We start from the raw sequence: 20,126 nt of genomic DNA, 5'->3' as shown, positions 1-20,126 counted from the left end.
TTGTGTTTACGTTTCTTCTCAACACCATAGGCAAAAAAAAAAAAAGTTCAGATACTTCCAGCTCATACACTTCTGCATATCATAGCTGTGGCAATAAAATACAAGATACATTCTCTTGGATAACACAGTTTAAAATGTATTTAGAATTCAGGAGAGTTTTATCTGCAAACCACTGGAAATATGCATAAATCAGAACCATTACAATGCACTTTCAGTGTCAACTAGCAAATTCTCATATCAGAACAACTGGGCAACCTGGGCTTGCTAAATAAAACAAAAGCCAAAGACAGCTAATTGTCACAATCTAGGAAGTAAAAAACAGAGTAAGTGTACAAAATGAGAAACTAGTTCTCAGAGAGTGGTGACTGAAAAGAATCTGAAAGACCTAGCAACATAAGTGTATCAGTGGAATACCAGCAAGAAGGACTGATATGGTCAATCTATGAATGAACAGGGAGGTGGAAGCAAGAAAAAAAAGAGCTGCTGCTCTCTGTACACAGCACTATTAAGGCTAATAAGAGATTAATGATTAAAGTGCTTTAAAGAATGTTGAAAAACTGGAGAAGGAAAAAAACCCAAGCCAGAAAGTGATGTGAGGACTGGAAAAAATGTCTTCCAGTGAAAGAATGAAAGATCTAAACATGTACAGCTTATCAAAAGAACTCAATTAGAATTTAAGTAGTTAAGTAAGAAAAAATACAGCATACTGCAGTGAATTGCAGAAAAAGGCACAGGAAAAACAATTCACTGGCTACAATCTAAATGCAGACAAATTAAAACGTTAAGCTGGATGAAGTACTGTTAGGAGCAATGTATCTAAATACTGGAATAGAACTACACTCTCTTGATATCTACAAATTATGTTTGAATGTCTTCCCTGTTCAGCTGTAGCCAAACAGTGAGTTCAGGGCAGGGTAGCTGGCAGTAAATTATGGCATGAGATACTCAGTTTATTTAATGGTCTCCTTTGGCTTAAAATACTATTAACAGATCACCTGAATTTTCTGTATGAAAACAGCAGCAGTTCTATAGGTATAGTGAAGTTTGAAATCAGTTGCAAAGAGAGTTTCTACTCAGGAACTCAAAATACAAGTTTTATTAACATAAAATGAATATTTTCTGATGCTAAACTGAAAAATCAGGAGACAAATTCTGATGTTGGACAGGCCTTATAGTAAGTTATAGTTGGTTTAAGAAAATGCTAGCAGGGTTAGAAGTAGAGTTAATGAATTTGAGATAGTAATTATTGTGAAGAATAATATAATTCCATACAGAAATGGATAAACCTTCATATTTCAAAGTACACAAGTAGCTCTAAATACATGGTATTGACATCACATTGCTATACTTACAATCAACCAACATTCACAAAAAAGTAGCTTCCTGAATACACAATGACATACTGGGTAAAGTTTAAATAAGCAGAAGCATAATAAAATACCCAAATACATGTACATGTAACTTAATTACAAAAAATCAAGATGACTAAAGAGCTGCTGAACTTCTTTTTCCCAGACCTCATCAGAGTCTAAGGGGAGAATAAAATAAAAAAAATTAAAAATACCAAAACATGAAGAATTCAGATTGGAAGAAACCTCGGAAACTCATCTACTGTAGTCTCATGCTCAAACTAGGTGATATCCACTGCCCTCTCATCCTGCCTTTGCTAAATCTGTAGCACAGATTCAGACTATTTCCAGTCACTTTCTCCTTCACTTGCCCAGAAATAGCTTCCATGAGGACTTACCCTGTGATTTGCTCTAGAACCAAAGTGAGGCTAACTAAATCCTTCCTATGGTCACTGCCTTTTGTGAAAATGGGTGCAAAATCTGCAACATCTTCCAGTCAGAGGATTTCCACAGCATTTGAAAGATTACATACAGCAATGCTGCAATTACATCAGCCACCTTGCAATAAAGGTTAGAGTCAGATTTGTATGACATCAGTCTCAGCCCCCTTGAATGCATTCCATAGATGCACAGAAATGCAACTTATAAATAACAAAGAAGCTAGAGATTTTCAACAATGACAAGAATGACAAAAAATCTTCCACTGTACAATTATGAGTCTCCAAAATTATTTTTACTACTTTTCACTATAATGACTGCATTATGGGCACAAGTGCACAGTAAACGCATTTAAAACAACATTTTCTAACAAATATTATTAATTTGTGAATACAAAATATCCAAGTCATTTTTTAAAACAACTGCAGATATATAGAGGAAAAAGAAGTTTTGATTTAAAGGTCTTTTATAAAAGACTTCCATGTGATAACATATAATCACCTTTGGCTTTTCCACACCACACTACTATGAGAGCACTTTAGAAAAGCAAACTTGCATGCTCAGTGTATCAGTATTTAGTATTTATTTATTCAGATGCTAAGAAAATTTTATGGTGTCTTAACTATAGGCAATTTTTACTGCCTGGTCTGAAATGGACTGAGCATGAGCTTGAATTCCTGCCTAGCATTACTATTGCAAGGACTGTGGGAATGCAACTTATTTGTCCAAGTTATTTCATCTTGTCTTTTAACCAAAAAGTAAGTCTGAGGAATAACACCTTAAAAAGAAATGTGATTACTTAGTTCAACTGCAAATCATAGTTAGAGAAATATATACAACAGGAAACACAGAATAAAGTCATATTAACTACTCAAAAAGAAGACAGCTTCTCTTTCTCAGTAGTTTAGCTATTCTAAGCACTTATTCCATATTGCTATTTAATAGCACTTCCATTACAAGGATGCAACTGAAGTTGTTGACTGTACAGTGAAGAACTGCACAGTCAACTGTACTTCACTCCACACTGCATGTCAATTGCTAACAAGAAGCACTGAAAATTTTTAAAGTTGGTAACGAGAAATGTGTAGTGCCTGAGCTCCACCTACAGGATATAAACAACTGTAAAAAAAATATTTTTAATTACCAAAGTAGAAGAGGACTATTTACTCCGAAGTCTTCAGATGGTCATCTTAAGCCATTGCCTTTTTCCACAAACTCAATGCAATGCTCCTGCAATAATGGCATTCACTTCTATCTCTATACATTCCTTCATTTAAAAGCTGCTCTATACTTTGAAGTTTAAGTTTAAGCTCTGTATAAAAAAACAACATACTTATGGAATTTCTCTAACAACTTGCCAGAATTAGGGAGAAACTCTTTTTCCTGCGGTTTCTTACCTAATATACAATTTTGAAGTATAGCAATTATTTTAAAAACACACACAGAAGGTTAAAATGCATACTGAAATGACGAAAATTACCTTCACCATTTGAGCATTTCAAGTATGATTGCATTTAGAAGTGGTATTGGATCTCAGCATCATGAATTTGAGAAGGTATCTATTATTTCCATATTGCTTCTCCGAAACAGATATGCAACCTTCAGACTTCACACATGCATTTGTATTAAAAGAAACAGGACTAATATAAATGAATACAGATTTGTAAAAAAAACATACATATTAAAGGCAATACACTGAAAAAATATTCCTAGTTCAATTATTCTATTAGCACATTTAAATATCTGATAAGATGAGCAATTTTGATAGATATGTTTCTTGGCCCACTGATATGTTGGTAGACATTACCCTCAAGCTATGTATGGTCAATCCAACTTTTTGTTTGATGTTTGCACCTCCCACATCTCTGCCTCTGATCAGCACAGAGTTTGACTACAGTGGGTGGTGAACACCCATGAATATATTATCTACCATCTCCAGCACACTTGGAAAATAGTCCCTATTTCAGACAAGGAAACTTGATACTGTTTACCTCACTTCATCTCATCAGATCTCTAATATAATAACACTTTATTTATTACAAACAATATCATGACTTTGATTTTTATGCCAGAGGATGCCAGACAATTATTTGGAAAACAGTAAGTCTAGAAATTTATGTTACTTGTGATACTAAGCAGTGGCACCCATGGCTATACCTCCCAACTGCTAAAAATGCAATTCATAAAAGCCTCTTCTGAGTTAAGACAAACCATTTGACTATAATACTACTACTGCTACCCTGAAAGAATGGAATAATCACAGTCTAAGCCAGCAGCTTACAGATTGACTATACATGTCTCTGAAAACAGAACAAAACATCATGCAAGCTTGGGCACTGATTATCTCACTCCTAAGGGTATCCTCTAGCTTTGTGTTCCCTTCATGCTTCAAACTTGCTATTACACCTTAGACAACTTTATTTCCAGCAGCCACTCTTAAAAAGAGTCTTTTGCTATTCTTAGGATGTTATCTGGCTGCCATATACTTCAAGGTTCTTTTTCAGATAGAGCTTTTTGGAGTCTTCTCAAATTTCTGAAACCTTGCTTCCACTATCTGATACAGCTATTTAACACTTATCTGTATATGTTCAGTTTCCACGATCAAGAACAGTTCATTCAATCTGAGAAGCTTAAACTTATTCTGTATTGTAGAATATTATGGGCATTATCACAAACATTATTAGCATGCGAAACTAATCAATCACTCAAGGCAAGAGTAATGAAAACTAGGAACTACTTCTTTTTGCAGTCAGAAAACTGTCAGCCCAGTGTTTCCAGGATTTAAGAAAAAAACTACCCCCATGTACTCTTGTCCAATATACTACATATGAAGCCATTTTAATTGACACTAGATAAATATTTCTGTATTTTACCAGTGGGATTATGTATCAAACCACAGGATTAGAAACCGGATTTTGGGATCAAAGTTATCAATCATACTCATCAATATCAGTATATTTCAAGTGGACCAGCTGTCTACAACAGAGATAGTACAGCCACCAACTCCTGAAGCAGCAAACAACAAAACTTCAAAGACATCAGAAAGGAAAACCAGGCAACAGGTTTTTACAAGATGTCCTGAATATGTTCCTTGAAAGAGTACCTAGTTATATCTAACATAGCCATAAAATCATGACACTGCATTTCACGTACTGTGACTCATATGCTCTTGTAGAGAGGAAGAAACAACGAAAAATAAAAAACAATACTCATGAATTAGTTTTTTGTTGGTGTGCATATCACCACATGACTCTATGAAAGATCAGGTTTATGTACTTCTCCAAAAGAAATGGATTAACATCAGTTTACAGATCTGACCACACAGATCTTGCTGACTACATAAAGTCCGACAAAGTATGAAAGTTGGTTGCCTTGCTTCTAACTAAAAGTAAATCACGTGACAGAAAAAACTATGCCCATTTAAATTACAGATTTTGTTTACTGTATCTTTATTTTTGCTATTGTGCTGGGTCTTCAGTGTCAATGCTCTTGTTTGTATATCTCCAGTTATTAAGTGTACTGAGTCCTCTCTTCAGCAAACATAAAATTATGAGGAACTTCAGAAGTAACACCATCTAGGCCTGAGAAAGAAGTGAATGGAACCAATTTGGATTTGCTCAGATTACCAAGGCTTCTTGACTGAACCTGGCGTGACTCTTAGATGCAAATCAAGAGTGGCGAAGATGTAGAAAAGAACACAATTTCCCACTTAAATCCCACGAACATTTTAGTTTCTAGAGCTATTATGCAGAATTAAGAGCACAAAAGCTAAACCAGCTTTCTGATATTTCCCCCAGTAAGTTTTCACTGATTAAGTAAACTTATACATTAAACTTTTTAACTGCAAGCTCTTAATTTTTCAGTAACTTCTGGAATCCATATTTATTGAAATATGGCATAATAATTCCTCGTAAGTTTGACATCAGAGCCACTACTCATCAGTTGCATACATGATGAGTGTTTTTATGCAATATCAACACTATTCAGCAGAAATTCCCAAACTCGCTCTGCAAGAAAGACTGTCAAGACACAAGGCTCCAAGAAAACAAATTAACTCACTGAAAATTGAGTGCTACTCAGTACAGACATTCAGAATGACTGGCACAGCTAAATTACAAGACAGGAACCCAACGCTTTTATGGCTGTAAAGAAAAACTGATGTACCAGCTGCATTGTGGAACAGCGCAGTGGTATACCGCAAGAACAATTACTCTGTTAAACCAGACTTCACCAGATGGCTAGGAAGCCTTTCTATTCTGCAAGTCTCAGTGATGGACAATTACTATGTTATAACAGGTAAAGCTACAAAACTCAATTTTACAACTAAGTAGAAAGACCAAGTAAGGCATGACAAAGACACATAAATGCTCTTCATTTCTGACTCACAGGCAGAAGGTATCAATAAGTGCTCAGTGTAACAAAATGTAACTCACCTGTTTGGTTCAAATTGCCAAATAAAATCAAGAGATAAGAAAGCAATAGGCAATCTCATCTTCCACAGCTGAAGGTGGTCAAGGGGCAGTATTTTTAATGTAACACTAACCTATCAACATTGTAACTGCAAACCTTGAACTGAGCAGAAAACCTTAACCTGTAAACAATCTAAAGAAAAAAAACCAAAACAAATAAAGCAACCCTTACCTGCGACTAGTTGTTTTCTTTTCTGGTTTATTTTCTTCCTCTTCAGGTTGCTGTTTAGAATTTTCACTTGCATCAATTTTCAACTTCTTGGCAATGCGGTCCTTTATTTGAGATTTCTCGTGACTAGCAGTTTCATTGTCTACACTATCAGCATCTTCATCATGTTCTTCTTCCTCCTTTATTGATTTAAAATGATAAAACTCCTTTAGATTTTTTACTACAAAGTGTTGATTATGGAATTTTTTTTTATAAATACAATCCCTTCCGAAAAAAAAAAAAAACCAACTTCATTTCAAATCAATTTTTTTTTTAATTGCTTCAAAGGGAATAAAAAAATAAAAAAGAAATATAATAGTTTTTCATAAAAGAATTACATCTTTTTTGTATGGTTAAAAAAATTAAACAAATCTATTGTAGACTATCAACTCTTGCAGGTCTACAGATGATGTCACAACAATGTGATATTACTCTGGTCACTGTTCAAGAATGAAAAATTTGAACAAGGCAATACATTAAACTTTCATTTTCCACTAAAAGAAAAACAAAATTCAAGAACTGCCTGCAAAAGGGCTACACTACAGTCATGATGGGATGGAAGAGGTTAGCCTATCAGTCTTCGTGAGGAAATTTACAAATACTAAGTTGATCAAAACAGGCTGTGAAAACAGGTGGAATCAATCATCCCAACTTGCTACACAGGTCCTAGCAGGGGCTTCAGGCCTCGAGGCCTAGCACAGTAAGGCAAAAGGAGATAAAATACCTTGGTTCAAAGCCATTTGGAGGTAGAAATAATTGCAGAATGAAAAAGTGGCCTGATTAGATCAAGGGATCTAAGTTTGACTACTTTCTTCCTTGAAGAAGGAAGTCTGCATGAACCTTAATGGAAGAATGCCAGCTCAAAGATAATATGGCGCATCTTTTTATTTTTACTTTGGTGTGATGCTAATTAACAAAAGACAAGTGTAAGATACTACATGACTAATTTTAACCACACAGAGAAAGGATACTTAGAAATTATGTTCCTGAGGACTGTATCCAGGAGACAGCCAGGATGTAAGCTCTTGAAAAGGCACATAAGTCTATGTCTTGGGTGTGATGGACAGGTGGGAGGAAGAGTAGCATGAAGACGACGTCCTCAAACATGGAGGGAGATAGTGTAGAAAAGTAAAAGCAGCAAGGGGCACAATTTTGGGAATAGAAGAGAAAAATCAAGAGCTGGATTTCAGAAGTTGTATTTAAGTCACTGTTTAGGAATCTTCAGACTACCATACCTAGATTTGAGATTTAGGCAAGAGAAGACCAGTCAGGAATACAAAAAGAAACCTCTGAATATTCAGCAGAGTAAAAGAGCTGAATATTTTCCAAGGAGATAACCGAAAGGTTGTTGTGGGTATTTTGTCTGTTCTTTTTTAACAGGGGAAGACAAAAGTGGAACAGAATGAGCATTTCCCTTAATTTACCAGAAAGGTATTATTTGACAAAGGAGATACTGAAACTTTCTGAAAGATGTGCTTCCTTGGTCAACTGTCAGGGAGATGGGTGGCTATAGCCCTCAATGGTAGGGGGCAGAATATAGAAAAGAAAGTGACAGGACCACGTTCGAGGCATTTACAGCCAAAGATAAAGACAGACTCTGGTGGAGATTTGGCTAGGGCTTAGTTAAGAGTATTTCACTGAAACAGTGGACATGAGACCTTCTGGAATAAAACCAGCCACCTCTGGACAGATTGCAACTGCTAAGTAGTAAGCTAGTAAAAATTACGGAAATCTGAGTAACAGCAGATGGGTTCCATGAATTGTATTTTAAAACGGGAGAGACAAAATGGTTCAGCTTGTTCCACTGAGCTAAATCCCCTATTTCCCAAACCTAACATTACCCTCACTTTGCATAGGATTTTACCAGTTTTCTTCTAGAAAAACACTGAGAAAATAGGATATATCCTTCTTCCTCAACCTCTTCCCTCCTGCAACTCTACTCTTTTCTCCTGCCTAGTCTTCTCTTTCAGTCCCTCTTCTGTCTCATTAACTCCATCTGACCTTCTATCCTTTAGACTCTTTGTTTTTCAGAAGTCTCATTATCAACTAATAGATTTAGCACATTTCCACCCAGACTGAACTATATGGCACCTCAAAAGGGCTGTTCTGTTGGATGATGGATGTTCCCCATGTGATACAGAAATGGAAAACTACCTGCCTGAAAGCTCTACTACTTTTTGCTGCTGTTATTAGCTGAGTTACCGTATTCTTCTCTTTACTGTGGAAATTAAAATGTAGTAAGATACTTTGTGACAGAAGGACTAATGGCTATTGTATGAAATAGAACTTTCCTGTTTAAAAAGGTTATTGAATTGGGGGGTGGATATCAATTTTTATCTGTACATAGTACTGCACAAAATTTACTGTTCAGCAAACAACTGACAAAAAAAAGGGAGAGGAAAACAAATCGTGCAAAAAAAAAAGAAATTACACCGGTGGGGAAAAACTTTTCTGTCTTGTGAACAGATGTCACATAATGTTTTCATTAAAGTCTTGCACACAAAAAGAATCTTAAGAAATAGCTATAAGGTGTTGTTAATACAGAGGACCTGACTTTCAGAGAATGAAATGTATGACTTTGAGGACTGCAATAACAGAAACAGGATGATATTTAATAGCATTAACAGCAAGGCCAGGTGCTTTGGGAATATTAATAAGTTTCTTTTACATGCTAGGGACTTGTTATTTGGGGGATGTAGGGAGATCTGGAAGAATTATGTGTCCATATGATTGGCTATAATGCTACCAATGTGTCAGAGCCATGTAAATGTGAAGATGATCCTGTGACATGTTAACTGAAATAACTCTAATAGAGATGATAAAACACTAGTACCACTTCACAAGACTCCAGTAACTGCTTGAAATGCTAGATCCTAACTAAAATCTTTCAATGAAATGAAATCTAACGAGAACATTTATTCAGGGGGGAAAAAAAAAAAGAAAAAGCCTTCCTATTTCCTACTTCAGATTAACTGGTTCTATTTATTTAAATTTTTATTCTTCAGCCTAAAACATCCACATTCTATACGCCCTGAATTCAATTCACTTAACAAAGGGCTCAGAACACCTGAAGAATTAATTACACAGCATTCTCCAAAACCTTCTAACACTTAAATGCTCCTGCACAGAAAGAATTACAATGGAGAAGAGTCAAAAAAACCTAAAGTCATACTATGCCTTGTGGAAAAAGCAAGAGGGAACAGGGTGCCAGCAGATGTTTTTAGGCAGAAGAATAGCACAGATTGTGTTCTTCCTTTCCTTCCCCAGTGCATCAGTGAACAGTATAGTTAGTACTTGTGCATGATGGATAGATACAGGATTCAGACTGGGGAATGGGAGATTATATTCCTAGTCAAATATTACATCCTTGTCTCATGGCAACTTGAAGGGGCACTCCCATGATCAGTGGTTAGAGAGAGACATATTTCAGCTAGTGATCTTGCTCTGAACTATTACAATTTTCTTGTATTTAGAATACCCTCCATGTTTAGTTGAATGTTACTGTTTGATTATTCAGATTTCATGTCTTTCAGAGGTGGTAGTCTTCAAAAATACAATTTAAGTGATAAGTATGCATTGAAATTTTGTTTTCTTGGAAGAAATCTTTTCAACAGGACTCTCGCTCATAAGCAGACTTACCCTCAAATATTGCAGTTATATCATTATTCATGACAAACTTAATTGCAACTTTTTTTTAGAAGCAATTGCAGGGCTTTTATCACTCCGGTGGTTTGTCACTCTGTGGTACACAACCCACGTACCATAATCCCTTATACCTAATTTACTGACAGAAATACAGTACAAGCAGCTTTTAGGTAGTGTGCTAACTCCATCCTGCTGTGAATGTTCACAATTGCCAAACCTCAAAGCTCTGAAAGGGCCTCCAGCTTTTGCTGGAAATCTGACAAACTAGTTCTCAAAAACCTCTAAAGCAGCATTTGTTCCCCCAAGAAAATCTAATTTGCACTCAGTAAAAAACAGACTCACTTGTAAAAAAAGTGTTACTTACCTCACTCAAATCCTTTTCCTCACTTGCTGCTCCACTAAAAAGAGAAGAAAAAAATGCAATTACTTTGAAGTTTTAGAGGAGATTTCAAATACCATTTAAAAACCCCCATTTCATAAATAAAAAATTTGGTTTGGTTAACTACCTGAAATTTTAGTCAACTTAGTCATTTATGTCATACTCACATTCATCTTAAGAGTATCAATTAATATAATCTTCTATTGTTTGACTATCACAATTTTTCCTAGTTAGAAATGTTTAAAACTACAGACTTTTGGACGATGGATAAAGTCCAACCACATCTTGAGCTATCCAAGCAAAACACTAATGTATACAGTTAAAAGAAAAAACCCACCAAAACTCACTTATGATGTTTTTGATTTCATATGTCAAACAAAACAAGCATTTAATTACAAATAGCTTATTTTTGGAACATCTTCTTTATACAGGCATTTTACTGATAATTAAGGTTAACATTAAAATTTTACTTTGTTATACAGCTACAGTTTAGTGGATTAAAAAAGAAATCTATCTGAATATACTAAAGCTAACATATCCACTGTTAATTAACACAAATAAATAATAATGAGCTTTGAAATTTTTCTATCCCACAATTCAAAGAAGTTATCTTAGAGAAAAAGGAAAATCAAATGAGTCCCAAAAGTCCAGGCTTTGAAGTGTGCTCTAGGCAAGAAATAAGTAACCAAGGTCATCAAAGAAACTCTAAATGCGCTGTAATAAATTACATTAATTTAATAAGATGCTGCACCTGGGTCAAGGCAACTGCTGGTATCAACACAGAGTGGGGGATGAATAGACTGAGAGCAGCTCTGCAAGAAGGACCTGGGGTGTTGGTGGATGAAAAGCTGGACATGAATTTGCAATATATGATTAAAGCCCAGAAAGCCAATTCTATCTTGCACTCCTCTTCTGTTCTGCTCTCATGAGATTCCATCTGGAGTGCTGAATCTAGCTCTGGGGTCCTCAGCCCAGAAAAAACAGAAATCTGATGGAAGAACTCCAGAGGTGGGCCATAAGATGACCTCTCCAATGAGGAAAGGCTTAGAAAGTCAGGGTTATTCAGCCTAGAGAAGACTCACTCCTTACTGTAGCCTTTCACTACTTAAAGGGGCTCTATAAGAAAAACTGAGACAGACTTTTTAGCAGGACCTGTTGTGATACAACAAGGGGTAATGGTTTTAAATTAAGAGAAGGTAAATTCAGTCTAGATATAAGGAAGGTATTTTTTACAATGAGGATGGTGACACTGGAATAGACTGCCCCGAGAGGTAGTAGATGTCCCATCCCTGGAAACATTTGAGGTCAGGTTGGATGGGGCTCTGAGCAACTTGATCTAGTTGAAGATATCCCTGCCTGCTGCATGGAGTTTGGATGCAGTAAATTTTAATAGTCCCTTCCAAAGTAAACTTTTTATGAAACACAATTTTATGATAAGCAAATTCTTGGAGTTGAGTACTAAGATGAGAAAATTTCATGAAGTTATATTGATTGTAGTTAGAATTTAACAAATATTAAAGAGAAATAGAGAAGAAAACCAACTTTATCCAAGCATAAAGGTTTATGATTCACCTCGTTTTTGATGCATTTTTTATATTTGAAAAAAAAAAAGATACTTTTGAGCATAAGCAGAGTTAGAGGGCTGAGAAGAGCAACAAGAATAACCATGGTACAGAACAATTTCTGCATGAAGAGAATTTGAGTAAACTTCTAAAAGTTTAGGCTAGAAAACAGATGGTCTAAGAAAGTATTGTGGTAAAGAGAGGTATAAAGGGATTGACTGCTCACTGTCTCTTCCAGAATAAGAATCAGAATTTATCAAATGATGCTGGCAGCAGCCAGGTTCAGAACAGAAATAACATTACAGAAGACAGAATACATACTTTGAAGAGAGGTCTATTAAGGATTACTAAACAGATGAATCACATCAAACTCTGACAGTCCCCTGAGATGAAAGTTGATTGAGGCTGGGAAACCACTCGATAAACATTACACTTGTTTTGCTTTTACTCTTTGTTAGGCATCCACTGATGGCCAATGTTGGCGACAGAGGGTTAGAGAAATGTTTGCTCAGATTCAGCACTGGCATTCTTAAATTCTTAAAGAGTAACGGACAAATAATGAGTACACATGATGTTAACTGGATGTAACAACTTGAAAGTAAATCTGTTCTGGAAACTGGAAATCACATGTTAACCTTTTGACAGCAGGAACTGAGCTTAGATGTGGATCATCCTTCAGCAGATCATGACTACTTTTACTTTTTCCCTTCATGCTCTGTTAAAAGAAAAAAAAAAAAAGAAAAAAGGTATTTTTAATTTCAGTGTTTAAGACAACAGATAGTGGAAAAGGATTATGTTTAAAAAAAGACAACTTATTTCTTGTTAGCTTTCACCTAACCAGTAAGTATAAACATTTTTATGCACAGAAGAAGAGAGAAAGTGTTCCAGAAAGAGAAGTATCAAACTGACTCCACAGATTTCAAGAATATTTTTGCAGTACCAATGCAGTTAGTATAGTTAGTCTGACTGGTAACATGAAAAAGAAAGAAAAATACTTAAAACTACACTACTGTCATCCTGACTGACATCATCTCCACATAATATTGTCCATCATTATTCACTGTTTCTCTTTTGTATTTTAACTAACTCCTGAGGACTGATCACCATTTTTCACTTATGTGGTAGAGGACTTCTGTTCACTACCTGAAGCAGAGAGGTATCCAAACTGTAGAAAGCATAGGGCTCTAGTGAAATAATTTGGTTGGCAGTAGAAACAAGAATAACACCTTACTGAAAAATGTTTAAATTAACTTTATTCAAGTTGCATAGTCAGGGAAGGAAATGTTGGATCAAAGACTACCTATGCAGCCCTAGTTCTGTGAAGGTGAACAATTCACAATGGTGAAACATTAGATTATAATAATGGACTATTTTCTCCACAATAGCCCCACCTCATTTTGCACTCAGAATAATGGATACACACATAAGAATGGAGCTAAAAATGCACTGGCAATGCACGAGATCATCTTCAAAACTCAAGTGTTTTACCATAAAATCCCACTCTTTAAATTAAGGAGCTGAAAAAGAATAAAGTACCTATCACCTACAAGAATTTTAAACAGCAGACATAGAACTATACCATAAAACAGTATGTTCATGAAAATGTAGGAATTCCACGCAGTAACTGAAGGTACCTTTAAAATCAGAAAAGTAAAAACCTCTGGTTTTATCAAAATGTTAAAACAGTAGAATCCTAAAAATTAAAGCAATTTCTAGTATTGTTGTTCAAAACTCAAACAAAAAATAAGACCAAGAACTTTAAAGCTTTTCACAAATATGCAGAAAAGGTAATTAGGTTGAAAAGAAAAATTAGGTTAATTTGAAACAGTACCTGACTAACTCTACTGACTTCTTCCTCTTCTTCTTCAGCTTCTTCCCCAAAGGAAAGCAGGTTAAAGTTTCTTTAAGAGAGAAAAATAATTTTCTAGTAAAACTTTAAATACAGTCTTAGTACTATTCCATTATCTTTAAATATATTATTTTCACATTCTGTGCGATTTCAAAAAACTTCTTGTCCTGCTAAATGTACCAATTCCAAACAACTACAACATGCTGCTTTGCTACCAGCCATAAATATTTGGCAAAGCATGTTCTACTGAATTCCTGAAACAAAACAAGGACAGTGAAGCACCACTTAGAAAATATTAAGACACAATTTAATAAATTCTGACTTGACTAACTTTCACTGACTTTTATATGATGACATCTTTGTTGCATTTTTTATTTTTTTTTTTCCTCAACAGAGCAGCATTCAAGTAACGGACACAAAATGTTCAAGACATGATGGCTCAGAAAGGCATCAAATGTGCACACATCCACAGAATGTAAAGAAATAATGATTTTTTTTCAAGAGTTTATTGTTTATGCTATGTTGGAACCAGTCAGTTGGAACATGTTCTATTTTTGTGCAGCAGAACTGACAGCTTTCCTATTAATTTACACTTTCTGTTCATGACTTTGAATTTTCATTCACAGAGACTGAAATTTGCCATGTGAAAATGCCTGCCTTTTGGTAAGTATTTCAGTAGGAGAGAAGTGCTGGCTGATAAAGTAAGTTCAGAAAGTGCATAACAACTGAGTTTTGGCCCAGTTACTACTCCTGGTACATTTCAACTGCAGTCATCTCAGTCAGATGACTGCCCATCCTGGCATATGGGAAAGACTCAAGCTAACTTTTACTTTTGCAACTATCACCATGCATGAAACAGTCACAGTTCAGCTGATGCACAGGAACCACTTCAAAGAGAGATATTAGATTTGCATGATCCACTTTGGAAACAGGGAAGTAAGTTTTGTTAAAATTATGCAAGATTACTCTGTGCATTTTGGTAAAGCCTTGTGCTTCAAAAGCAGAAATACAAACAAAAAAATTGCCAAGCTGCAAATTAAAGGTGAAAGAAAATTAACCATCGCTTATGCTGCATATATTTACTTTGTGCCTTTTACTTTGGACTTTTTAGTTTCTTCTTCTGGTTTGTCCTTCTTCAGTTTTCTATTTGGTCTTGGGACAATGTCATCGAAAGGATTAAACAAAACCTTTGAAAAAATCAGAATTTTAGACATCTTTAGTAACTATTTTGTTGTAATTTAATGATTCAGTATTTGAAAACAATATGCCACATTTTCTGAACACTGTATAAAAGAATTTTAGAACATCACTTTTCAAACCAGAACATACTCACCTCGCTACTTCTTATTTTGTGAGGGCTGAGAGGTCTCTCTTCCTTGTCAACTTCCACTTCAGCCAGGCGCAACATGTTATATATTGTATCCCCTGTAACCTGGCAAATTTATAAAAAAGGTTTGAAAGTCCTTGCCTGTACTTTTTGTTATTTATTCTCCAAAATGCAAGGTAATTATTATATGAGGAATTTTGAAAATACAAATTATACAGGAAATATTGTAAGCATGTAAGACTTCTAAAAGAAAGCAAGTACAATGTACAAAGGTTTGGGGTTTTTAAATTTAATGGCAAAAGTTGAAGGAATACAGGTAGTTTTGAGAATGTACTCTAGGGAAAATGTCAAATTCTTATTTGTGAGCTATGAAACAGGAAAACAAAAACCACTGAAATAAAAAAAATATTGGGTTTATTTTCTTTTAAGCAAATCATGAGAGTGGTAAATTTGTTTTATGTTTTAAATTTTCCTGACTCTTCTTGAGTAACTGAACTCTATGCACAGAATTTTCTTAAATGTCATTAGCTTTAGATGAACTAGTTAATAAAACAGTGCCATAATAATATTAATAAAACTATTCAAAGGTAGCATAACATGAAAATACAATTTTGAATAATGACAACAGCAAAATACAGAATAATGGGAACAACCCATAGAAGTATTTCTACCAGATATGGGAAAAAAAGAGAAAGGAGACAGCTGAGAAAGCAGTGAAATAAATTTCAAATGTACATAGCAGCAAACAACACTAAATTAGCCTTCATAGAAACTTATAGTAGCTTCTGTCAAACTTAAACTGGGACTCTAGTTCATGTAGCAGACCTTTCCAAAGATTGTATGCTTGTTGTTAAGTTCATCTGCACGACCCAGTGTAAAGAAAAACTGACTCCCATTATCATGGGGTCCAGCATTTGCCATAGCAACAAGTCCTCTTCGATTAAATCGCAGTCGTGAGTGGAACTCATCCTGTGAAAACAGGAGAGAAAACAGTACCATTTAAGCATGTAATTATTTTTTTCACTTCTTTAGCTATGGCTTATTTACATCAGCACACACATAGAAAATATGCTGTTCATTTTTTTTTAAATTCAGACAGTAATAAATCCAAAGTATTTTGAAACTTAGTGCCACAATTATATTTAAAAGTTTCTATTTTGAGCAGTGAAAATTATTTTGGTCAATATTTTTAATCCTTTGTGCCTATAATAATGCAAACAAGTGAACAATCTTCAAAAGAAACCATAAACACACAACCACATAACAAACATCAAATAAAAAATATAGGAACTAGTATATCAATAACAGAAAGACATACTATTTAATAAAACCCTTTAAATTTCTTTCTTGTTAATTTTATCTTTTTCCAGTCATTCCCTAAAAATCAACTGTTATTATTATTTGCATTCATTACCCCCCAACATTAAGAAAATCAGAAGTCTTTTAAAAAGCAACTGCTTTCCATACATATTATGTAAAAGTACCATTCTTGTGAATCACTGTATTTATGTGAAAAATCATCATTCATGTAAAGTAACTGAAAGTAACCACAATAAGAGGCTGTAATAATACATTAATGCAAAAATCCATAGGAAGAACATTTTCTGTATCAAAAGAAGACAAAATAGGACTCCTTTCAAAGCAAGGAGAAAGTGTCGAGTAATATATGAATACCATGGTAATATCACAATTCTAAACACTGCAATATCAAGATACTACTAATTTTAAGCAGCAAAGCTACTACAGTATTGGTAATATTTGTTTTGTTCTCTGCTTAGTTACCAATCCCTCCCAAACTTCACATTCATACCAGATACACAAGTCTAGCAGCAAGATGATGCAAGGCCCAGAGACAGGCTATGTACTTCCGTGTGTGCCTGCCATGCCTGAAATAAAATATCAGGCAGGACAGAATACTGCTCCTGAGCCTGCCTAGCTTCACTCAGGATTTGAACCTCCTAGCTAAGAGATGAGCCATGATGATATCAATAATACCAATGGACACATATACAGCTTTCAGAGACCTTTGCTAAATAAGATACAATATGCACAAACCCTTCTAAGTTGTCTCATATCAAGACCTACTGTTCATTTTACCTCTCCCCAATTTTCTCTTGTGAAGTTCATGCTAATAAAGTTATACATTTATCATAATATCAGAATAGCTAGATTTAAGAACTCACAGTTCAAAGGGATATATTCAAATATACTGAAGCTGCATGTGAAATAAAATACTGCATGTGTATAATGCTGCATTTCATATAACATTTGATTTTTCACAACATAACATGGCAGGAAGAACAACAGATAGGGAATAACCAAAAATTAATGCATGAGATGTACAGATACATACCTTGAAGGGAGCTCCGTAGATTGACTCTCCTCCTGATCCAGTACCAGTAGGATCACCTCCCTGCACTATAAAGCCAGGCACTACTCTGTGAAATATTGTGTTATTGTAATACTCTAAAATAAAGAGGAAAAAAGAATAAAACATTAAATACATGTTAGTGGTCTCAAAAATCAAACTTTCATATAGACCATGCAGGGATGTCCAGAGACTGAAGTTCCAGAAAGCAAGTAGGTTTTGCTGATGCCATTGGATTCCCTTCTATTCCACACAGTCTTACAAAAAAAACCCCTGTGTTTTCATATGTTTCTGTTGCAAAAGACCCTGCTCATCACTACCAAGGTGATCTTGATGAACTACTTTCTTTTCAGCTTTTAAGTTTTATTACTGGAATGATACTACAATTATGATGCATCAATTTAAAAGGAGAGCTAGAACTACTATGCTCTGCCCCAGACAATGCCTCACATACAACATCAGCCATATTCAGATGATTAGCATTTCCAGTGTAGAACACAGGTGTCACCCCTTTTACCACTTACACTGTGCCTAAACTGATAATTTTCTCAGAATGAAATAGGTGGCACATTTTTCTCCTTATCTTCTTTTATCTATCTATCTATCTATCTGATAAAGGTTATGAGATCGTAATAAAACAAAAGGAATGAAAACTTTACTTGACATATATTTATGGCTGATTTTTTAAATTATTATTAATATCATTATCATTATTATTATTGAACAAAAATAAATCTGCGCATGCTGTAAGACAAAGCAGGGTCTGCAAACATCACAGCATTACTAGATATAGTCATGGATGGTTATATACCATGATACTCACAAGAAATACTCAAATGCACTATACAAAGTTTAGGATACTACACAGCAGTTAGAAAGAATTCAGAAAAGAAATAAAGCCCACTGAGGATAAGTGAATTCTTACCAAGGGCTAAGAAATTAATTTTCCATGGCAAAAATTTCAACTATGGATGTAAGAACACAGAACAGGTTGGACCTGAGCTGGAGACACAAATCCTAGGCTGCTATTTCTGCTTAACAGATGAAGGTGAAAAGAACTCTTAGCCACTCTATAAATGCATAAATGGGATAATAGCAGTGGTTAGAAAACATATAAAGGCATCAAGTCCTTCACAAATTTTTGTTACAGTTTCCTTGTAGGCAGCTTCTTATTTTGGTACCCACTACTTCAGTGAAGAGCTTTACAGAGCTACCATCAACAAAAAAACCACAACAAATGCCAAATCAGCACACACAGAAAAAAAAAAAATAGTAAATACGGTAACACAGAAAGGAGAATTCTGGAGGATATCCAACATGGTATCAGTGCCATTTCCTACACATACTGAAGCAGTTATACTTTGTAGAGAGTTGCTATAAGTAAGCCTTTCCAAGCCTCTGACAGGCACCATTTCAGCAACATTACGTCATCTGCTCAAGCTGAGAAAACTATCCAATTTTTTTTCTCCAGTAGGTTCATCAGTAACCTTAAAAAATACTGTGTTAGTTAGTAATTTTGAAAAAGAAATAAATTTATTGACATATTAAAGTTAAAACATACTTATAACCCCTATTTTACAAAAAGGGCACAAAGATTTCATATGAAGTAGTTTCAACAATTGCTATCCCATTGGGTCATTACCTTCCATACAAAGTTGGATGAAATTTCTACATGCTTTTGGTGCTTCTTTTGACCATAATTCTATATCTATCTCTCCTGCTGTTGTTCTCAGCAAAACCTACAAAAATAAATTCATCATCAGTTTTACTGTAAGCTAGTCAGTGATCAAAGAATATAATTGCTTCCTTTAAAGATACAACTTGATTTGGTATATTATTAAGTGTTATACATTTAAATGTGTTGGATAGCTATTGTTAGTTCTAGATAGCATTTCCAGAACTTCAAATACAACTCTGAACTGATATTTATAGTAAAAATTTAAAATATAATATTATACAACACAATAACGTGGCTGGTAAGTGGCACATGATAAAAACTTAGATACCCTTTATCACTTCCATAATAAAACAACAAGGGGGGGGGGGGACAAAAGTCATAAATCTCCAAAGGCATGTATCTCTCTTACGAGTATTACTATTACATTCAGAGAGAGGTCGTAACAAAATTAAGGACTTAAGATATAACTGGGAAGACAAGAAATGAAATTAAACGCTCCAGGGATTCCTCTATGTTATGAATAAACCTATCACGCCTCGTATTACGACTCTGGTAACGTCCTTAAGGGCAACATCGCCTCCGAGTAACTTTAATCATACGAGCCCAGCACACAAAGCACCACCACACACACACGCACAAACACACACACAAACACACACGCACAAACACACACACGCACACACGCACACGCATGCGCTCACACACACGCACGCGCACACACACACGCACACACATGCGCGCGCACACAAGCACACACGCACAAACACACATGCACGCACGCACACACACATGCGCGCACACATGCACGCACAAACACACACACGCACGCACACACACGCACGCACAAACACACG

General features: G+C 35.2%; 1 protein-coding gene across 2 annotated transcripts in view; it reads right to left on the bottom strand.

The window, feature by feature from the left end:
* The window catches only part of CWC27 (CWC27 spliceosome associated protein homolog), a 95,541-nt gene that overhangs the window by 74,836 nt on the left and 579 nt on the right, over positions 1 to 20,126 (bottom strand). For both annotated transcript variants that reach the window (XM_027887728.1, XM_027887727.1), the window contains exons 2-10: positions 19,237 to 19,333; positions 17,580 to 17,692; positions 16,052 to 16,195; positions 15,233 to 15,331; positions 14,983 to 15,086; positions 13,882 to 13,951; positions 12,686 to 12,765; positions 10,474 to 10,507; positions 6,429 to 6,604 (exon numbers count right to left, since the gene is read on the bottom strand). In XM_027887728.1, the coding sequence (XP_027743529.1) occupies positions 6,429 to 6,604; positions 10,474 to 10,507; positions 12,686 to 12,765; positions 13,882 to 13,951; positions 14,983 to 15,086; positions 15,233 to 15,331; positions 16,052 to 16,195; positions 17,580 to 17,692; positions 19,237 to 19,333 (917 nt within the window). The remainder of the gene's footprint in view (positions 1 to 6,428; positions 6,605 to 10,473; positions 10,508 to 12,685; positions 12,766 to 13,881; positions 13,952 to 14,982; positions 15,087 to 15,232; positions 15,332 to 16,051; positions 16,196 to 17,579; positions 17,693 to 19,236; positions 19,334 to 20,126) is intronic.

This window comes from Empidonax traillii, unplaced genomic scaffold, assembly GCF_003031625.1.
Source record: "Empidonax traillii isolate 1590-97213 ecotype Southwest subspecies unplaced genomic scaffold, ASM303162v1 scaffold220:size741200, whole genome shotgun sequence".
Classification (NCBI taxonomy): Eukaryota; Metazoa; Chordata; class Aves; order Passeriformes; family Tyrannidae; genus Empidonax; species Empidonax traillii.
The sequence above is the reverse complement of the archived record's forward strand: the minus strand, read 5'-3'. Positions and strand labels throughout refer to the sequence as shown.